Here is an 18,350-nt window from a genome sequence, read left to right as displayed (position 1 = left end):
GAGAAGGAAAAAAAAAAAAAAAAAAAAAAAAAAAAAACCAAATTCAAAACAAGATGCTCGTTCAGGCCACAGATGGCGCTGCACCGGCCAAACTAGTACTCGCCATGGCTCGCTTTCCCTTGTCGGGCGCTATCCCTTCCCCGTTGGCACTTATCACTGAGCCCACCACTTTGCGAGGGAACACTGCCTCGCCATTAGTACTGCTGGCCTCACTACCCCGGCGCGATAGACTCGGTGTTAATCGCCCAGGCAGAAGGCCCCGGATGCCCCCAGCTTTGCGTGCGGGGATGTCCGTCGTGCCCGCCGTGAGCACATACAGCAGATACTTCAGGTTGGGGAGGGTATGTCGGATGTCGAGCACGCGCAGCCCTTGCTTGTTCAAGAGAAACTCAATATCCTTATTCAGCAAGAATACCCCATACTCAAACCGGTACTGCACATTCACCGGGTAGAGTGGATAGGTTCGCTGCGGCAGCGATGCAGACACCGGGTCCTGAATCAGCGAGTGCGACAGATACGGGCTGATCGGGTATGGCAGCGGAATGGACAGATAGAACGACAGCAGATACACGAGATGTGCGGTATAACCCAGCGCCGCCGCAACCCCATCGCGGTCGACATCCGTAAAATTCGAGTTGGGCAAGGCCATTCCAGCGATGGTGAAAGCCAGCGGTTTGTCCGGGATGGGTTCAATAGGATAAATCGCAAGTAGGTCCTCCGACATGCGCCGGATCTGACCGCGGCCCTCGTCCGTGTTCTGTTCCAGCAACTTCACGCTCGAGCCCAGTTTCTCTTGCGCGTCCGGGAGATGACTGCGCGCCCTAGCTTGTGTCTGGCGTCCACGCTCCATGGCCTCTCGTCTCGCTTGAAGACTGGCGATCAATTCTTCCTTCCGCTTCGTTAAAGTGCGAAGCTGCTTCCGCTCCGTCGCAACGGCATGCTTGGCCAGCGCAAGCTTATCCCGGGCCCGCGACGCATTACTGGTCGTAGTCAGAGCGCGCTGGTTCTTCTCTAATATCGAGCTGATTTGCGCCTCGAGCTTATCTCGGGTCGTCAGGGCATCCTGGATACACTCATCCAAATTGGCCAATCGCATCAGCGCATCGTACGACGACGTCGGTAACGTGGCACCATCGGCGGATCGGGGGTGGCGGGGAGGTATAGAAGCGATCACGGGGGGAAGGTCAGTTAGATTGGTGTAGACGCCATCTGCGAAATGAAACAGGATCGAGTTCGGTGGGAGCGGCTGATGGAAGTTATCCAGTGACTTCCCCAGGAATTGTAAAGACTGCAGACACAGCTGCAATTCCACCAGCAGCAAGTACTCCTCCATGGCCGCCGTACGTGCCCAGACCTTCACCGTAACCTGGTCGCGACGAGCGATTGCCGGCCCACATATATTCAGATCAAAAGACCGGAAGCTGGGGTTGGTGGCATGCTCGACCACCTCACTCACGTAAACCGGCTCGTCGACCCCGTCGCAGTGAATCGAGAACCACGTGTCGGCCATACGGCTGCTCGTAATCTCCTCCAACTTCACCTGACGCGCGCGCGGATTGGGCCCATTCCAGGGTAGCGTGTTCCTCCTCTGCCATTGTCGCAACGGGGGTGGCTGTTCTCTCCGGGGGCGGTCTTCTGCGCTGCTGGAGGCGGGGGTCGACTTGAGATCGGTGAAGGAGCGCGACTGATGTAAGGGTTTCGCTGCATCCTCGGCGAGCGCTTTCAAGGGCGTATGTAGCGAGTTGGGGATGTTGTCATCGTCGATGGTCTTCCCGCGCGGTCGACTCGGCGGACTAACAACGAGATTCCGGACAGACACGCCCTGCAGATGGCGAAGCTTGCGATTCTGCGCGGAAACCATCAGCGGGATGCGTCAATGAGTATACAGAAGAGCCGTAGAATGATAATGTACCGGAAGAAACAAGCCAGGTCTTTCACGGCGCCTGCCAGTGTCGTCGTCGTTGTCCGCGAATCCCCAGGCGGTCGCCGGCAGCGCCATCGCAGACAGACACTCGGAGGGGAAGCTTAGCTGTCGCACTGCGCAGGGCCTATGTGTCGGGTCATCCTAAGCAGATGACAGAAGGATAAAACACCAACGACAAATACAATCGAAAGAAAACTCAATTCTAAACGTTTTCACACAATTTAGCGTTGCTGATCGTCGACCGTTGACATAGAGCTGGTTGAATGAAGCCAGCAAGTTAGTAGTAGTAGTAGTAGTTGGGTTGCCGGCGGAATCGCTCGCCCGGTCGGGATCTCCGTCGAAAAATTGATCCGCCGACCTTCTCTCATTCCCTCTTCTCCTCTCCCGGAGCTTCACCCAGTTCATCCTCAACCACACACCCACCAATTACCCCCCAATCTCTCCGGATCTGGGCCCAATTCGGTAAAATAGAGTGAACGACGAAAGTCAACCGTCCACTCTATTCCCACCCACGATCCTCCCCGGCCCTCATCACCATCTAAACAGGAAGAATCCGGTCACGCGGAGTACGGTGACCAACCCGGCCGCGGCGATGGCCTCACAACAGGTGACGAAGACGCCCTTCCAGAAGATCCTGGACCCGACCAAGATCGGAACGTGGAACATTGTGCGCCGTCCACCCGTCGAGAACCACAGCATTATCCAGGGCAAACCGCGCGAGCAGAACTCCAATGCCTTCAAGACGCATCAGGCCAAGGAGGGAACTCGGTTACGAAAGGCCTTGAAGGCACTCACTCATGGCAAGAACATCTTTGCCTATCACAATATTCGCACGAATCAAGTCGTGTACTCTCTCACTCGGTATTTGGAGGTGAGTTTCCCATCCACTAAATCAATTCCATTTATCAAACCATCGACCCCATACCAAGTCTTTGAAAAAAAGAACCACCACTAACCTCCCCACCCACCAGAACAACACCACCCTGAAACAACTCCTCTACCACGGCAAAAAGACCGTCCCCGCCCGACTCCGCAAAGACATGTGGGTCCCCTACTTCAGCGTGCACTTCAACGACAGCAAGATCGGGCTACGAGCATACCACCTCCTCCGGGAATTCAGCATGCAGCGACAACTCTCCCCACCCAAAGAAATGATCACCATCACGGACGCCTGGATCGACCAGAAACGTCCGCGCGACCCAAAGGGCGCTGAAGACTTCCTGGAGAAATACAAGGATAAGATCGGACGGATCATGCCCAAGCACCACCGCAAGCGCGCCGTCATGGATCAAAAGGCCACCAGTGTGGCGGATATTGCGGCCGTGCTAAAGATCCAGGAAGAGGAGGTGGCTAATGGCTTTGCGGATGGAAAGAGGGGTTATTTGACTCCTACTGCGCGGAAGAGGAGACGTGCTGCTCGCGCTAAGGAGGAGGCGGTTGCGAATGAGCAGGCGGCTAGAGTGGCTGGGTTGGAGCAGGCGTTGAGTAGTGAGGTTGTGGAGTATAAGGTTCAGGAGACCAAGGATACGTCTGGTGCGTTGGAGGAGATGGGGGTTAAGATCCTTTGGAGGGATTTGCATGATGCGCGGTTTGCGGAGAACTGGCCTGAGAGGGTTAGACATGGTGAGTTGGAATTGTCTCGCGATCATGTCATGCCTGGTCAGAAGGGTCTGCGTTCGGAGGTCCTGGCTGAGGGTGAGTTCCGTGAGAGGACGGAGCAGCAGCAGCAGGAGGTTGAGAAGAACTAAGATGTTCATATTTGATTGATTGATTGATATCACATCCTGGGTTGTGGATGGTGTATACATATGCCGAGGGTTGCGTGTTTTTCCATTTTGATTATAAATTGTATTTTTACTCACTACTACACTACTTACTACGATTGTTGTTTTAGAGAAATGATGCAATGGCGTTTGAGCAGATCACACTGCACTGATCTTTGGTATTATATCATGACCGTACCATCCACCCCCAAATCCATCCCACCCACAAATACCCAAAATACAAAACCACAACAACCCTAAGCACCCTCTCCCCCAACTCCAAGAAGTTATACCAAATAGCATCCCTGAACCTATTCCGGAAGATCCCCGGATCATTTCCCCTCGGAAAAGGCACCACATGTCCATTCTCATCCAAGGGAACACTCTTTCCCAGAAACTCGCACAGCGGCTCCCACCCCTCCTTGACATGATAGACGAGGAGGTTCTCAGCCGGCACGATATCCTTGACGTGGCTGTTATGCGCCTCGAAGGCTTTGCGGCCGTTGGCGTCGAAGTTGTCATTGAAGTAGTACTTCCAGATCTTTTGCCAGGTTGGGCGGATCCAACGCGTTCGGGAGAGGAGGAAGTTCTCAAGGATGGTGGAGAGGGGGAGGAGGGGATGTGTGAGGAGGGGAGTGAATGATTTACTGACGGATCTGTTGTAGCTTTTTTATGAGAAAAGTGTGTTGAATGATTGAGATGAGAGGGGACACTGAACGCACCTGTGCCAATCATCCACGTCTCGGACTGTCAGTATTACTTTAGCTTCTGGATAAGCTTGGATTAATTCGTCTGCGAAGCAGGCTGCTGGGAAATCCGATACGGCCTATAACAGTGGTCAGTTTATCTGACTTAGTATATAACTCTCTCAATCACTCAATTGCAAGGGGGTCTATACCTGACAATGCCCCAAGATCTGATCAAATTCTTCTCGACCAAATGGCCGACCCTTGCCTTCATATTTGGCGCTCAAAGCAGCATGCCACATCTCACAGTCTCGAGGGTTCTCCAGGACGGCTGCGTATCCGTGATAGGTATCATTGTACCCTAGGGCTCGGAGAGCTTGTCTCAATGCTTTACTTCTCGTTAGCGGTAACACGCATCGTCCATCTTAGATGCACACCATACAGTCTGTTCCTGTCCGGCAGAGTCCAAGTGCCAGGACTTGCATAGGTACTTCACGACGACATTTGCGTCGGTCGATGTCGGTGACGGATTTGATGACGTCGTGGAACTGGTAGGTCGTCATTTTGGATAGCCTTTACTGTATGTGAGTAAAGGACTTACTCGGATGAATTGATGAGTTGATATATTTATCATGTGGCAGGCCATTAGCCCTTCGTCCTTTCAACCATCGCTTCTAGCAAGCCTAGTGCTTGCTGGATTTCGCCTCTGTCTTGAGTAAGTGGGCATCGGAAATAGTAGATCCGCCTCGTCCAGTCCCCATTTTTTGGGGATTTTAAATATCCAGATATCTACATGAGCTCTGATGTTCAGCAAAGATCGTAAAGCTAACTATCCATACTGCGGAATAGATTCCTCAGCTGGACCGCCATGGCACTTGTTCCGATAGTGGCCTATCAGTATAGGAGTCACACCTGTTCATTGGCTGAATTTTCATGATAATTCCGTAAAATGCAAATTTTATAAGAGTTCATACCTACTAGTGAGCACTCCACAGTGGAAACCATCGAGTGATGAGATATGAAGGAATCGGACGACTCTGCCCCACGTGGATAATCATCGCAGCTTGCAAGAAGCATGCTATAAGTTAAATAATTGAAAAAAAAAAAGTCAGCCGCGCTCAAATCAATAATATATGTAGCTGATCTCGGGCTTCCAAAATTATTGTTCTCGCAAAACTTAGCTCATAGGATCTAGTAGCAGTGGGTCTCGGATCTGGCAGCCCACGATATTCTCCCGAGCTGAACTGTGATGGATCTCGTGCGGCTGAAGAGCACCACCATATCATTACCCTTTAAGGAATTAGCAGCTCAATAGTAGATAAATGCTTGAGCAGGGTGCAGAAATATCCGTAGCCTTGTCAACCGAGCCTTGAATCTTGCCAGCCCACTAAGACCATTAGATAGAATTCGCCTGTTTGTTTGCAGCTGCTGAGTCTACTCTGATAGGAAGCGGTCGATAACGCCTGTGACATCTGAGACATACTATATGCCACCAGTGGACCAATGAATGCGACTCACGGCCTTCAGGCTTTTCACAGTCTTCCAAAGTAGGGTTTCGCCCATACCTGTAGCCACATTTCCGGAGTGGGAGATATGCAGTATGACTATCGATTGTTAGCGCTGGATCCAAGAATTGGTGGATTGAAATTCCCACGAACAGTAATCGCTATCGTCTACAATCTTGTGTTCCCCAAAGGCCTTAGCCTCCTTGCTGACTCCCTTTCACATGATCGCCTTGGAGACCCACCGGTGAATATCAAATGCAATAGTGCTCTTTTCTTTTGCTGGATCACACCAAGCCCCATCTCAGCTACTGTAGTAGGCTATGGTGATATCAGGGTCGATCAGGTTCAGCTATGCACCCTGCAATAGATCATGCATACTGCGGGTGACGTGACTACATATACCTTCTGCCGATCTGTGGGCGCTGTGTGACCAAGTGAAGTATATAATTACGCCTGTTGAAACCCAAAGTCAGCCCTCCCTGTTTAGACCTGAAAAGTCGTGGTGCAGGCTTACTTTTCTGGATAGGTTTTGGAGCATCATGTTTAAAATGCTCGGCTATTATCAAGCAAAGACAATATTCATCACCGGAGGGTCCGGCTTCCTAGGCACAGCTTTGGTACATCGGATCGCTACAACCGTTGAGTTCAAACACATATACTTGCTGCAACGTGGAGGGAGAAGGTAAGCCATAAACTCCAGTAGAAAGAAGAGATGGTGTAAGACCTACACGTATTGACCATAACAGTGGTCTCTCCGGGAAATGGCACCAACATCTCCCATTTGATACTGCGCAATGGCTTCTAGATCACCCCCGCATCACCATTCTAGACGGTGACATGATGAAGCCTAGTCTAGGCCTTAGCGCTGATCACATTGAGATGTTGAAGCGCAACGTCCACATCATCATCCATGCCGCATCTTCAATCAATCTTGCCCAGCGGCTTCAGAAAATGTGGCATAGCGTCATCCGGGCCACAGAGTATGCTGTCGAACTGGGACTCCAATGTGACAAACTGGAACGTTTTGTTTACGTCTCAACAGCGTATACCAATACCCATTTGTGCAGCCTGTCTCCCAAAGGAGATGTGGAAATGGAAGAGCGTATAATACCACTTGAATCTACCTCTCCCAATAATGGTAATTCCACTGTGGACGAGGAATACTCGGAACTACAGTCGCGAGGATCCACCAAAGAATACGAGAGCAACGACTTTCCCTGGGGTTATGGGTATGCCAAACATCTTTCCGAGCGTCTAGTCACGGACAGGTTCACAAGACATGGAAAGTACGACCGATTGCTGATTTTACGGCCGTCTGTAATTGGGCCGGCCGAGAGCATTCCATACCCCGGGTATGCGATTCCCACGTCGACCCCGATGACTATGATCGCGGCCTTGTTTGTCAACCATACAGCGTTTTCCTTTGAATTGTCCAGCCGGCTGGACGACCCGGAATCAGACTCCAATCTGGATGAAGTCCCTGTTGACATCGTTGTAGATCGCCTTCTGGCTCATCTGGCTTACCAAACTCAAGGCTGCGTCCATGCGGTAAGTGGCAGAAAAGCTCGGATTTCGTTCAGGGAGATAGAAGCGGCAGTTTACCAACTCCGATGGTTACCCTGGCGGTTTCATTTAAAGTGGGTGAAGAGGAACGGGTGGAATACCAGATCAGACGCGATCAGCCGTCTGTACAAGATCTTTGGGACTTCGTTCAACTTCCATGAAGAGAAGACTGAGCAGCTCATGCCGAAGTTGAGCGTGGAAGAAAGAAGGACATTGCGATTGTTCAATACCAGGAAAGTCGGTGCATTTGAGCTAGCGTCCCGCAGCAAGCAGATGTATGATTGCTCGACTATATTCGCCAGGAAGATAGCTTATCCTTACCGGGCCTTTTACCAACTTCTATGGATTATCTGGTGGGTCTATGTTAAGCTGATTGTTGCTTGGGCGGGATTTGATCTGCGGACGGTGACCCGGCAGCTGTTCGCTGGACGAAAGGTCCATTAACAATGTTCATTATTGCGCGACTGTTCTGCTTTGATCGCCTTTCGCCGCATGTTTCAATTGGAAGCAGAGAAATGATATGCTGAGATATGATGAAATGGTGTACATCAGGAGCGTGATGGGAGACAATGGGCGATCTGGGGGTGTTGGATAGATGTCGGGAATGATGAAGTTGTAGGGGAAGGAAAGACCGAGAGATCGAAAGGGTCAGGTGATCAGCCTCAATATAGATCATGGGATTAGAGTTCATTGCTATTCTACGATGGTACATTGCTGGTTTATGAAAATATGTAAAGACACTTAGCAGACCATGAGCTCCTGTCTACTTGCATTCTTTGTCTGGTGCACCGACTGAAATCATGTATTGCTAAATGTCTGCTGCAAAGCTGGCGAAAGAAAGACCTGCAGGTCAAATTTACATCACCATAGTAGGTAGGATACAGCGGAGCGTCCCCGGCGGAAGTGTCATTCACGCTGTCCAGCCGGTCCTGTCCTGGCTTTGCCGGCGTCCGGTCCAAGCAAAGAAAGGCCGAAGTAAGAAATATGAAAATCAAAGCTCCAAACGAAGGAGGGATGAGAATATAGAAGAAATGAAGGATCAAAAGAGAAGATAGACAGGAAGAACAATAGGGTCAAGTGTCAATGCAAGGATTCAGACCCTTGAGCAGAAGAGAAGAAAAGAAAATAGCAAAGTCACATAGTGAGGACCTGATGTGTGTAAGTCCGCGACCGACGCCAGCAGCAATGGAACAAGTAACAGATGTTCAAGGGAGAGATGAGAAGAGCAGCAGAACTCCATTGACGGACTTAGACCAGGTGGCCTCAGTCTCTCTATCTCGCGGCACAGAATGTCACACTATTCCTTTTAAGTTCTGATTCTAACGATTAAGAACTCGGATTCTTCGGCTCAGGCTTTTTCAGGTTGTTGACCACCTGCTCATGGCTATGCTCGTTGACGGAAAGCTCGGGCCCAGGCTCATCATTCGACATTTTCTGCAGAATCTCTTCTTGTGCCTTTGCAGCCGTCGTCGGATCATCTGCAATTCCCGCACTGGCCATGCTCTTCCTGGCGCCTTCGATGATCTTATCGGCCTCGCTCATCCCGCGATCCACATTCGAAGAAGGATCTCCGTCCACGCCGATAGGCTCCACGGTTCGGTTGATGACATCCTTCACCCGGTCAGAATCGAAGCGGATCACCATACAGGAAAGGTTGTCAGTGCTGAACCGCGCAAGAGCATGGTCGACCAGAATCTTGGATGCTTCCTGGGCATCATGCACATTGCGGATAAGATCTACCGCTTCTTGGTCGCTACACACGTCCCAGAGCTAATAATCTCTGTTAGCAAGAAGGTTTTAAGCGAGATAAAAGAGTTCAAACTTACACCATCACAAGCGAGGATGATAAACTCATCTGAGTCGGGTTGGATCACTGTTTCGGTAGTATACGGATGTCCGGTTACCAGATCCTTGAGATACGCATCACCGAGAGCTCGAGTCACGGCAAGCACGCCGTTGACGCGATTGTTCAATATTAATCCCCCTGCATTAGCTATCCGTTTCCCTTCGTTCTCATCACTACCCTTGTGATCGTAGGACAAACGAAGTGCCTTGCCGTTGCGGCATAGGATAATGCGGGCATCTCCCACATTAGCAGTGTAGAGGACACGCTGACGGAGGGATTTCTCTTGTAATTTGGGAAGTATGGACGCCGCACCGCCTGATACGGCGGCCTGAGTAGGCGTATCGCCCGCATCCGAATCGGCGTCACCCTTGGAGGCAGCGGCAGCGGCAGGTGCAAGGGCCGCCGATCCCGTCGCGGAATGCAGACTGGGTACGCGGTCTTCCCATCTGAGGAGGGCAATGACCGCGGTACAACCACTGTTCTTCACAGGTAGCTTCTCCAGCTGCTGATCTACGCTGGTAAACGTTTGATCCAGGAGTTCCGGAACAGGTGTGTTGGGATTTTTCCGCATGACCTCTTCCAAGATCAGATGCAGCTTTTTCCCGCACCATTCCGCCGCAAAGGTGCCTGCATGTCCATCGAAGATAGCAAAATAACCGTTGTCGGTTTCCACGACGGTCGCGGGGGGTTCTTCAGAAGTGGGCGAGGGGGCAGTGGGACTCGGGAGGGCTTTGCCATTGTTCTCAGCCAGGGCTAAAGGTGCGGGGGTCCCCAAGAAATTGTAGAGGTAGGCATGGGTATCTTCCATAGTCCGGCGACATTTTCGATTCCGATCTTCTGTCACGCCAACTTTGAACGAAGAGCGAGAAGTGGGGAGTGATTCTCCAGCCGAATTGTTTAACGACCCTTGGGGAACACTCAGAGCTGGGTCCATGCTCCCAAGCCTGTTCAACGCAGGCTGTTCCTGGATGGTGTAGTTGTTGAAGGAGTTCTCGCGCGGACTGCTCGACAGGCTGAGGGAGTTCTTAGCACTGGTGAAGAAGGATGCTGCCTTGGTGACGGTGCTACTCCGGCGCTTCTTTTCGCCACCAGAGTTGTTCTGGTCCTCACTGGTCCGTCGGGTGAAGAAGCCGCCAGGAGGAGAGGACTTCTTCTGGCTGATGCTGGCTTCCTCGGTGTGGATGCTCAAGGGAGGCGTGTCAATGGCGCCGGAACGAGTGATGGAATCTGTCTTGTCTTTGGGTGGGCTCGAGGAGCCACTGAACATTCTGTTCAGCAACCCACCCTGGCTAGAAAAACTTCTCCGCTTATTCCCTGCCAGCTTGATGATCGTTGATGGGTAGGGGGGCTTAAAACCGGATCAAAAGTTCGAGAGTAGTGCGGAGGGGGGCGGCGGCGGCGGCGGCGCGTGGGGAAGGGGGGGGAGAAGCGCCAAAGAATGAAAGCCGCCGGGAGGACTGACGTAGGATGCGAATTGCGGCGGAGGCGAGATGGATCTAGCTGGGTAGACAAGGCATGTCAGCGTCTCGATCCACTACAAGACCAAGTTTCCAGCTAAGCACGATGGTAGCGGGATCTGCTTGAAGATTCCGATGGCTTCCAGCCAGCAATGCGGGCGGGCAAGTGACATCGTGGTCAGGCAACGCCGGATGCATGCTGTGGAGCGGGCTATATACACCCTTCTTCCGGCGACAAGCGAACAGTGGCAGAAAAGTAATTCGAAACATAGGGAGAAATATTCCGGAATAAATTCATCCATGTCGGGAGTTCAGACAGAAGCTAAAGAAAGGCACGTTATAGCAAGCGTCCTAAGCTCTCACCTTCCGAACCAACCCCACTGCGCGCCGGAGGGGACAGGGTTACAGAGCGACCACGGGGAGAGAGGATGTAGAAGGAATCGAGGACACTCACAGCAAATAGGGAGAGAAATTGGCGATAGGCTGGGTTGTATGTCGACAAGGATGTGGAGAAGATCAAACAAAAATAAAAAGGGGAGGGATGCGCAACAGTCGGATGTTGCGATGATGGGGGGGAAGAGGGAAAGGGAAAAGAAGGAAGTTGGTATGGATCGGAGGTAATAACTAGTAGTAAGTAAGTAGTAAGTAGTGGTGGTGGTAAGTGAGGCGGGCTCGGGATGGGGTCCTTTATTATTAGCAATCGTTGGTTCCTCCGGGTGGGAAGCACGCTAGGAAAAAGGGTACTTGTTACTTGGTACTACTTGCCATGTCGTGCCCAGCAAATTAAGTGCACACCAGCACTACTCCCACTCACTAAGTAAGTACTGAGCACAAGTCCCACTACAACAGTTCCCAGCCGATCGGATACAGTCTGGTTACTATTTTCGGGAGGCGGTGAATCGAGGTCGTCATAACGTGACCCTGACAGATGGTGCGTGGAGGATGACGCAGCGGCAAGGTCCAGATGAGAGATAAGTGAAAAAGCATTGCAAGCCTTGATATTATTGGTGATAATGCCAAAATGTTCACTTTCCCAATTAATCTATTTCCTGTACTAAAAACCGTGATGTTGCCTGCGGTATTTTATGTTCGCAATATCCCCTAATAGCCCAGAAACCTCCACTACCGTATATTCGAACCATTCAATAAATCAAGCTCAACCAACCACTAGTAGTTTTGATCATCAACACCTATTGTTATACACATAAAATAATATGATCCCCATTATATATGAGCTCCTAATCCCATGAACTAAAATCCCCAAACCCGCCTCCGCCCTTGAATTTCTTCCGCATTGGCTCGGGTTCGGGCTCATCATCTACAAATTCCACAATCTCATCCTCCTCCTGCCCAGCCCTCTCGGCCAGCGCGGCTTTCAGGTACTTGCCTACCCCGCCAGAGCCTTCGTCTTTCGCTCCGCTTCCTGCGCCACGGACTCTTTTTCCCGTCCAGGTCATCCGGTCATCTTCGGCGCGGCGCGCATTCTGCTCTTCTTCCTCGGGGTTAACAATCTGGCCCTTCGCCTTGGCCTCCTCTGTTTGTTTCTGCTTCAAGAACTCTTCAAACGGATCCACAAACACCGTCACATCGGTAATGCGGATGTCCGGAGTAGGTCGGTTAGTAGTCGGATTTGTCGGGTGCACTTCAAGGTTGTTCAAGGTCGTGGAGGAGGGCGTGGGGTCATCAATGACATGACCGAAGATGGTGTGCTTGTTGTTGAGATGGGGCAAGGCACGATAAGCAATAAAGCTAGTCAAGGGGTAAGTTGTTAGCGCAGGCCCTCCGTATCCATCTTGGGAACTTACAATTGACTGCTGTTCGTGTTTTTGCCCTTGTTGGCCATACTGAGGGTACCCCGGGAGTCGTGCTTCAGTGGGCCTTCGAACTCATCGTTGAAGTACTTCCCCCAAATACTTTCACCTCCCCGTCCAGTACCAGAGGGATCACCACCCTGAATCATGAACCCCTTGATGTTGCGATGGAAAGCGACATCTCTATAGTAGCCCTTCTTTGCCAGCTTGATGAAGTTCCACACGGCCTTCGGTGCGTATTCCGTATGTAATTCCAAATTTACATCCCCGACGTTGGTCGAGATACGAGCGTAGCCCTTTTGCTTCACTCGCCCTCTCTTCAGCATGTACTCCTCGTCGGACAAAAGCGCAAGCTCGGCAGAGGTGTGGGGCGTCATCCCCGTACTGGTGAGTGAGGCGGCGGCCAAACCAGTAGTGTGTTTGGCCGCATTATACGGCACAGCCTTGCCAGATTGAAACGACGCCGTCTTTTGAGATTGCGCCGCATTTCCCGCACTTCCAGATTTAGCCAAATCTTTCGAAGTGGCCGCAGAACCAACACGTTGCGATCTTTCCGCGCGTGCCTTGGCCACAGCTTCCTTGGCCTTCAGGATCTTGGCCGAACTGCCCAGCGCGTTGACGTTCACATTGTTCGAAGGATCCTCCCGTTCCCGGATCTGCTCATCCGTCAATCCACTTTCGCCTTCCTTGAGGTAGCTGAAAGAGCTCAAGTTCCGCGACTCGACGTTCTGCGGGTCCTGCAACGTAATGATGTCCTTGCGAGTGAACTCCTCGTCCGTAACCAGATCACGCCACAGCTTTCCCTTGATGTTCAACCGTTCGACCGTATCCCAAGCGAAAACATTCCCCGTGTTGCGTAGCGCGACAATGTGCGTGTTGTCCGTGAAAACCTTGTATGTAACCGGATCGACATATTCGTCAGATTCGTTCTTCGCGAGATGCAGCTTAATGAGATCGGAGCTTTTGAGCGGCGCGCCGTTCACTGGATTCGTTCCATGTTTCTTGATCCAGGGGAGAATGTTGGTGAGATCGAAGATGGTGCCCGACGGTGTGCAAACCGGGTGCGAAAACGGCTGTAGTGAAAGGGAGCAGAAGTTGAAGGGAAGGCGCTTGAAGGCCGTATCTACTCCTCCTCGCTTCGCTCTGCCCACGCCGGCTCCAGCGCTAGCAGAGAATGCATCCTCCGACGCCCATTCAGAGTGTGTGATCTATACAAGTTGTTGGGTCAGTCCATGCGAGGTCCGATAAGCGATAGAGCGCGGAAGGGAAAGAACAAATCTTCAACGGGGAATGTTCATACATATAACTTATCGGTCCCTAAACAATTGAGCGAGTAAGTTAGCCTTGCGTTCAGATGTTCGGAAGAATCATGCCGAACCAACCTTTTCCCATCCTGGCGACAGAAGCTTTAGATGCCTGGTGCAGCAGCTCTCACTTTTGCGATCCTGTCGCCGCGCCCCGAGGCCTGAAATATGATGTATTGCCGTTTCCAGATCTAGCCTATTTTGGCTAGACCGTCCGCAGATGACCCTCGTTCTGTAACCGTTATACGGGGATGATAGTAGTCACGGGATTGGTATCTTAAGCCGAGCATTCGTTATTAGACTACTATAAACTATATGCTGCAAACTAGATACCAAGGTAGACATGGCGTATGGTCATATCGATTGCTAAACTACACTACACACTATCATACATACATAATGTAAGCAGCGCTCACAAAGGCGCCATCGTGACAATAAATCATGCCTTTTCCACCACTAAGCCACGCATTGATAGTGGGATATTTCCTGTCTTTCAGTAACGCCCCAATGTATGGCTCATTTTGTTTACCTTCATGGTCATTGAATCATCATTAAGCATGTTCACCCCGTTCGAGGACTCATACGGGAGGGGGCTGGTAGCGTAATGGTACCACCCACCGGTTCCCAAAGTCGATCCCATGCCGCCGCCGACTACCATATTTTCTCCAGACTATCTGAGGAATGCCAATGTCGGCCACAGAGAGATTCCATGATAGTCCCTCCCCGGAGAGTAGCGCAGTGACAACCCCAGTTTTGGGAGCCCCGAGACAGACCACCGATTTCGAATTGACGCATAGCCGGCCGCCTTCTACTGTAGTAACTTCGCCTATAAAAATACGTTAGCACCGACGTCATAACAGGGCACATTATCCGGCATACTCACCACTCATAGCAGACAGCCCCGAAGGCACGTCCACGGACAAAATCTCCAGGTTGCTCCGGTTGGCCCAAGATATCATCTCAAAGGCAGTGGCCTGGTCATCCGTGCGAAGGTCATCAAATGCTATGTGAATTCCGAACAAGGCGTCAACAACCAAGTCGGGCGCGAATTCCGATGTAGAGAGCCGGGTCGATAAGTCTTCCCACCGGTGTACTCGGCCGCCAATCTTCTTGAAGACATCCAGCTGTTTCCGACAACTTTCTAGCAACTCATTGTCGTGCTCGATGCCTAGCATACAGACAGTCACGCGGTGGCCTCGATTACGGAGATGGCGAGCCGCAGAGACGGCACGTGCCCCGGTTCGATGATTGCCTGTGAGCACCAGCATCGTGGGCGCAGCGGCGTCGCTGGTAAGGAGTCCAACAGCAGCTTCCGCGATACCACGTCCCGTATTTTCCGTAATCATGTCTTCGGTCAGCCCCAGTTCGGCAACTGCAATCTGCTCAACCTCGAGGGTTTGCAATGGACTGACAGTTGGGCAGCTTCGATTGGTTGTGGTGAGCCGCAATGAGCCTCCAGGTACACCAGGGGCGCTTATCGGGGATGCTGAAACGGATGTCTTATTGGGTCGAGGGCTGGTTGTGCGAGATGTGCTCAGCTGACTGCGCCCGAGCGAATTGATCTGCGGTGGCACCAACGGCTGGCCCAAAATGGCGCTTCCTTTGCGAGAGTTCGGTGCGCGGGACGTCCTCGACCGTTCCCGGCCAGAATAGGTGCCGCTGCTTAGTTTTGCATCGCTGGGTACCTGGTCGGTATCCTCGCTCTCAGTCTCCTCAGGGCTGTCAAGGACATTTTCCGTCCAATGCAGATTCTTCCCGCCATTTGTTCCAGGCTTTGGTACTTTCCTGTTAAAGCTAACCAGCCGGTCTTCATCGGCAGTAGTGTCATCGTTACGAATTTCTTCAAACACCTTCCTCTTGTCGAATTTGGAAAGGTTGCTCTGGAAGTCGAACTCGCCCATCTCCTGGATATCCGTCGCATCCTCTGTAGCCCAGCCATTAGGGTCCTCCACATAATTCGATCTGTTGTTCCTCTTCTTCCGGCGTTGTTTATTGAGCGACTTGTTCATCTGCGGATAAGACGGCTCGACGAAAGCAGTCTGACGCCAGCCTTTGCTTCTTGGGTCCGTGTTCGTCGCCCCATCGTGTTCATTGACTGCCTTTGGGGTTCTCGGTTGTCCAGTGCGACGACTAGCTTTCGCGGCGGACTGCGGAGTTGGTTGCGATGAAACAATGTTCTCCCTTCCAGCGGGGACAGGGCCGGTTGGCACGGCGCTGCGACTCTCATTCGCGGTCTTTCCAACATCAAGTTCCAGGTTACTGAACGGTTCGTTGAGCACAGCAGCTTGGTCACGATGAGCCACTTGCGGAAATTGAAAGTTTTGTGAAGTGGACCGGCTAATGGAAGGGGCTGGAAGCTGTACCGGACCCGAGTCTGCACCCTGGCCAGATGGCGCAGAAGGGGGCTTCGAAAAGCTTAGAATCGCCGGGTCTACGAAGCTTTGCGATAAACTTGGAGGCGGAGGTGCGGGGGCTATATTTTGAGATCCCTGAGGCGGAGGCGGACGCTGTGAGATGCGCGGAGTCGAAGATCCCAAAGAAAGATCCGCGATGTCGGGCGCTTCAATTGAATACGTAGGGAGCGGGTGTCCGATCCAGGAAAGTTTCACTGAATGAGAAAAGTTGATGTTAGATCCTTGCAAAGTGGGGATAATGATGCTAGGCAGTGAGAGGGGGGGGCAGAAGGCTTATACTTACCATTTCGGAGCATGAGACGTTGGCCGATGACATTAGCCACTTCTCCCTGCACAGTTGCATTTGGTGGCGCTCGCAGCGTCACAAGCACATCGTAGCCGATAAATTCAGTCGCCATGATCGGCAGTCTGCACGAGTACAACCGCTGTCCAAAGGGCCAAGGATAAAACACGCCACGGACCGGAAGGAGCCCCGACAAGGTCGCCAAAGGTGGATGTGGATTGGGGTCAGCTTGTGCTTGCTTGCTTGCTTGCTTCTTTGCTCTTGGCTTGGGCATCACGTGTGGCTGGGCTCTTATCGATAAGGGAGACACGAGACCCGCTCGGTGGGGTTCATGTTTCCTCACAATTATAGACTAGTCATCCTACTAGTTAGGCCTTGGAACAAACCCTACGTACTGCCATTGAATCATCCATATTTGACTGAATTATATTCACTCCCTTCATCTGAGTTAGCCATGGGTGCTGGTTTCATTAGTTCATATTTATTCCTCGAATGCAGACTCGATACGTCGATGTAGTATACATTCTTTATCCTTTCCTGCATCTCCACTTCTACTTTTATATTTCTTAGTAGTCTTGATTCTTATTGGAACTAGTAATACGTGTGAATGTTTGCTATTAACACTTTTGAGCAGCTGTATTAGCTCAATTAATTGCTTCTCTGAATGAGATATTATGTGTGGCATATGTTCAGCTCCTATATATACTACTAGTACTAGTAGCAAATTCCACTGAAATCAATCACCTTAGGATATCCTGCCTTCCTTGAGGACTCTACTAGCTGTGGGGATCTGGAAGACCAATATAAGGAAGCCAGAGAAGAATATGTCAACGATTTTGTACGGAATCACTTGGCACTCCTGACGTTGCTAGGAGGTCTAAGCATCATGGTTCTTTTCCGCTATATATATAAACCGAGCAGTCAATTGTGATGTTGGACTTGGGGGTACAGTAAGTATTGAAGTACAAAAGATGAAGTAGCTCAGCGTGAAACTACTACTACCTAGATCTTACTAGTACTCTATATTCCTACTTTATATAGGATAATCTGACGATTCAATATAAAGGTAATTCTACTTAGAGATATCTGTATTAGATCTGTATATCATATTGGCCGAGGCAGGAAGTGATTGAGCGAAGATACTGTATCTACTATATAACTGATATTAAGTCGATAGATAATCACACCGGACCACATCATAAAAATACACATGGAGATTCATTTCCCTCCTGACAATGTGCACATAATATAAGCAAATGGCACAAGAATGGTATACAATCCCATTTTACCCGTATAAATGCTCTAGATAATCCTGCTCAAATTCATCCTCAGGATCACCACCACCACCCGACTTCGACTTCTTCGAAGTCTTCATAACATCACTAATACTAACAAGCTTGGAATAGAAATCCGTAACCTTCGGGTGAACCATGACCTTGCGCGCCTCGAACCGCATAACCTGAAGACCAGCTTTCGAGGTCGCTCGACTCAGCGCAACATAGGCCTGACCCTTCTCAAACACGCGGCCCAAATCAACCTTCACCCGCTGCAGTGTCTGGCCCTGTGCCTTATGGATGGACAAAGCCCAAGCCAGAATAAGCGGCACCTGTTGACGCTGCGCCTGCACCTCTCCATTGGGAAGTTCGATCTTCCACGTCTCCGGCTGACAGAGGAGATGGCGTTCCGTTCCGTCAGGCTGCACGAAGCATACAAGGGGCCATTTGCGGGTGAGCGTGATGCCGCCGGGACCACTGGCGTCCTTGTTGGCGGCCATGGGCTTGAGTTTCTTGCGTG

General features: G+C 51.2%; 6 protein-coding genes across 6 annotated transcripts; 2 read left to right on the top strand and 4 right to left on the bottom strand.

The window, feature by feature from the left end:
- Nucleotides 1–61: 61 nt before the first annotated feature.
- On the bottom strand, nt 62–2,166 carry BO79DRAFT_194605 (putative UV radiation resistance protein (UVRAG); the record flags this gene model as incomplete). The annotated part of the gene is made up of 2 exons (XM_025681062.1): nt 1,913–2,166; nt 62–1,846 (listed from the first exon to the last, which is right to left on the bottom strand). Exons 1-2 carry the CDS (start codon nt 1,997–1,999, stop codon nt 62–64), a joined length of 1,872 nt encoding a protein of 623 aa, XP_025539712.1. The 5' UTR covers nt 2,000–2,166.
- Nucleotides 2,167–2,516: 350 nt separating this feature from the next.
- On the top strand, nt 2,517–3,651 carry BO79DRAFT_104875 (mitochondrial 54S ribosomal protein mL67; the record flags this gene model as incomplete). Its single annotated transcript, XM_025677891.1, has 2 exons — nt 2,517–2,795; nt 2,896–3,651. Coding segments are annotated over 2 exons (1,035 nt in total), but the record flags the coding sequence as incomplete, so codon positions are not given.
- Nucleotides 3,652–3,874: 223 nt separating this feature from the next.
- On the bottom strand, nt 3,875–4,936 carry BO79DRAFT_194599 (sulfotransferase family protein; the record flags this gene model as incomplete). The annotated part of the gene is made up of 4 exons (XM_025681061.1): nt 3,875–4,343; nt 4,410–4,513; nt 4,586–4,761; nt 4,816–4,936. The coding sequence occupies 4 exons, from the start codon at nt 4,934–4,936 to the stop codon at nt 3,875–3,877; spliced, it is 870 nt and encodes a 289-aa protein (XP_025539710.1).
- Nucleotides 4,937–6,426: 1,490 nt separating this feature from the next.
- On the top strand, nt 6,427–8,003 carry BO79DRAFT_265333 (male sterility domain-containing protein; the record flags this gene model as incomplete). The annotated part of the gene is made up of 2 exons (XM_025686873.1): nt 6,427–6,560; nt 6,625–8,003. 2 exons carry the CDS (start codon nt 6,427–6,429, stop codon nt 7,883–7,885), a joined length of 1,395 nt encoding a protein of 464 aa, XP_025539709.1. The 3' UTR covers nt 7,886–8,003.
- A 628-nt stretch (nt 8,004–8,631) lies between these two features.
- On the bottom strand, nt 8,632–10,665 carry ptcG (type 2C protein phosphatase PTC1). The gene is made up of 2 exons (XM_025678441.1): nt 9,268–10,665; nt 8,632–9,211 (listed from the first exon to the last, which is right to left on the bottom strand). Exons 1-2 carry the CDS (start codon nt 10,552–10,554, stop codon nt 8,768–8,770), a joined length of 1,731 nt encoding a protein of 576 aa, XP_025539708.1. The 5' UTR covers nt 10,555–10,665; the 3' UTR covers nt 8,632–8,767.
- A 1,317-nt stretch (nt 10,666–11,982) lies between these two features.
- Nucleotides 11,983–16,671, bottom strand: BO79DRAFT_172854 (peptidyl-prolyl cis-trans isomerase; the record flags this gene model as incomplete). Its single annotated transcript, XM_025679651.1, has 6 exons — nt 11,983–12,493; nt 12,550–13,763; nt 14,276–14,374; nt 14,444–14,685; nt 14,743–16,467; nt 16,557–16,671. 6 exons carry the CDS (start codon nt 16,669–16,671, stop codon nt 11,983–11,985), a joined length of 3,906 nt encoding a protein of 1,301 aa, XP_025539707.1.
- Nucleotides 16,672–18,350: the final 1,679 nt, after the last annotated feature.

Source organism: Aspergillus costaricaensis (genome assembly GCF_003184835.1).
Source record: "Aspergillus costaricaensis CBS 115574 unplaced genomic scaffold BO79scaffold_15, whole genome shotgun sequence".
In the NCBI taxonomy this organism is placed as follows: Eukaryota; Fungi; Ascomycota; class Eurotiomycetes; order Eurotiales; family Aspergillaceae; genus Aspergillus; species Aspergillus costaricensis.
The sequence above is the reverse complement of the archived record's forward strand: the minus strand, read 5'-3'. Positions and strand labels throughout refer to the sequence as shown.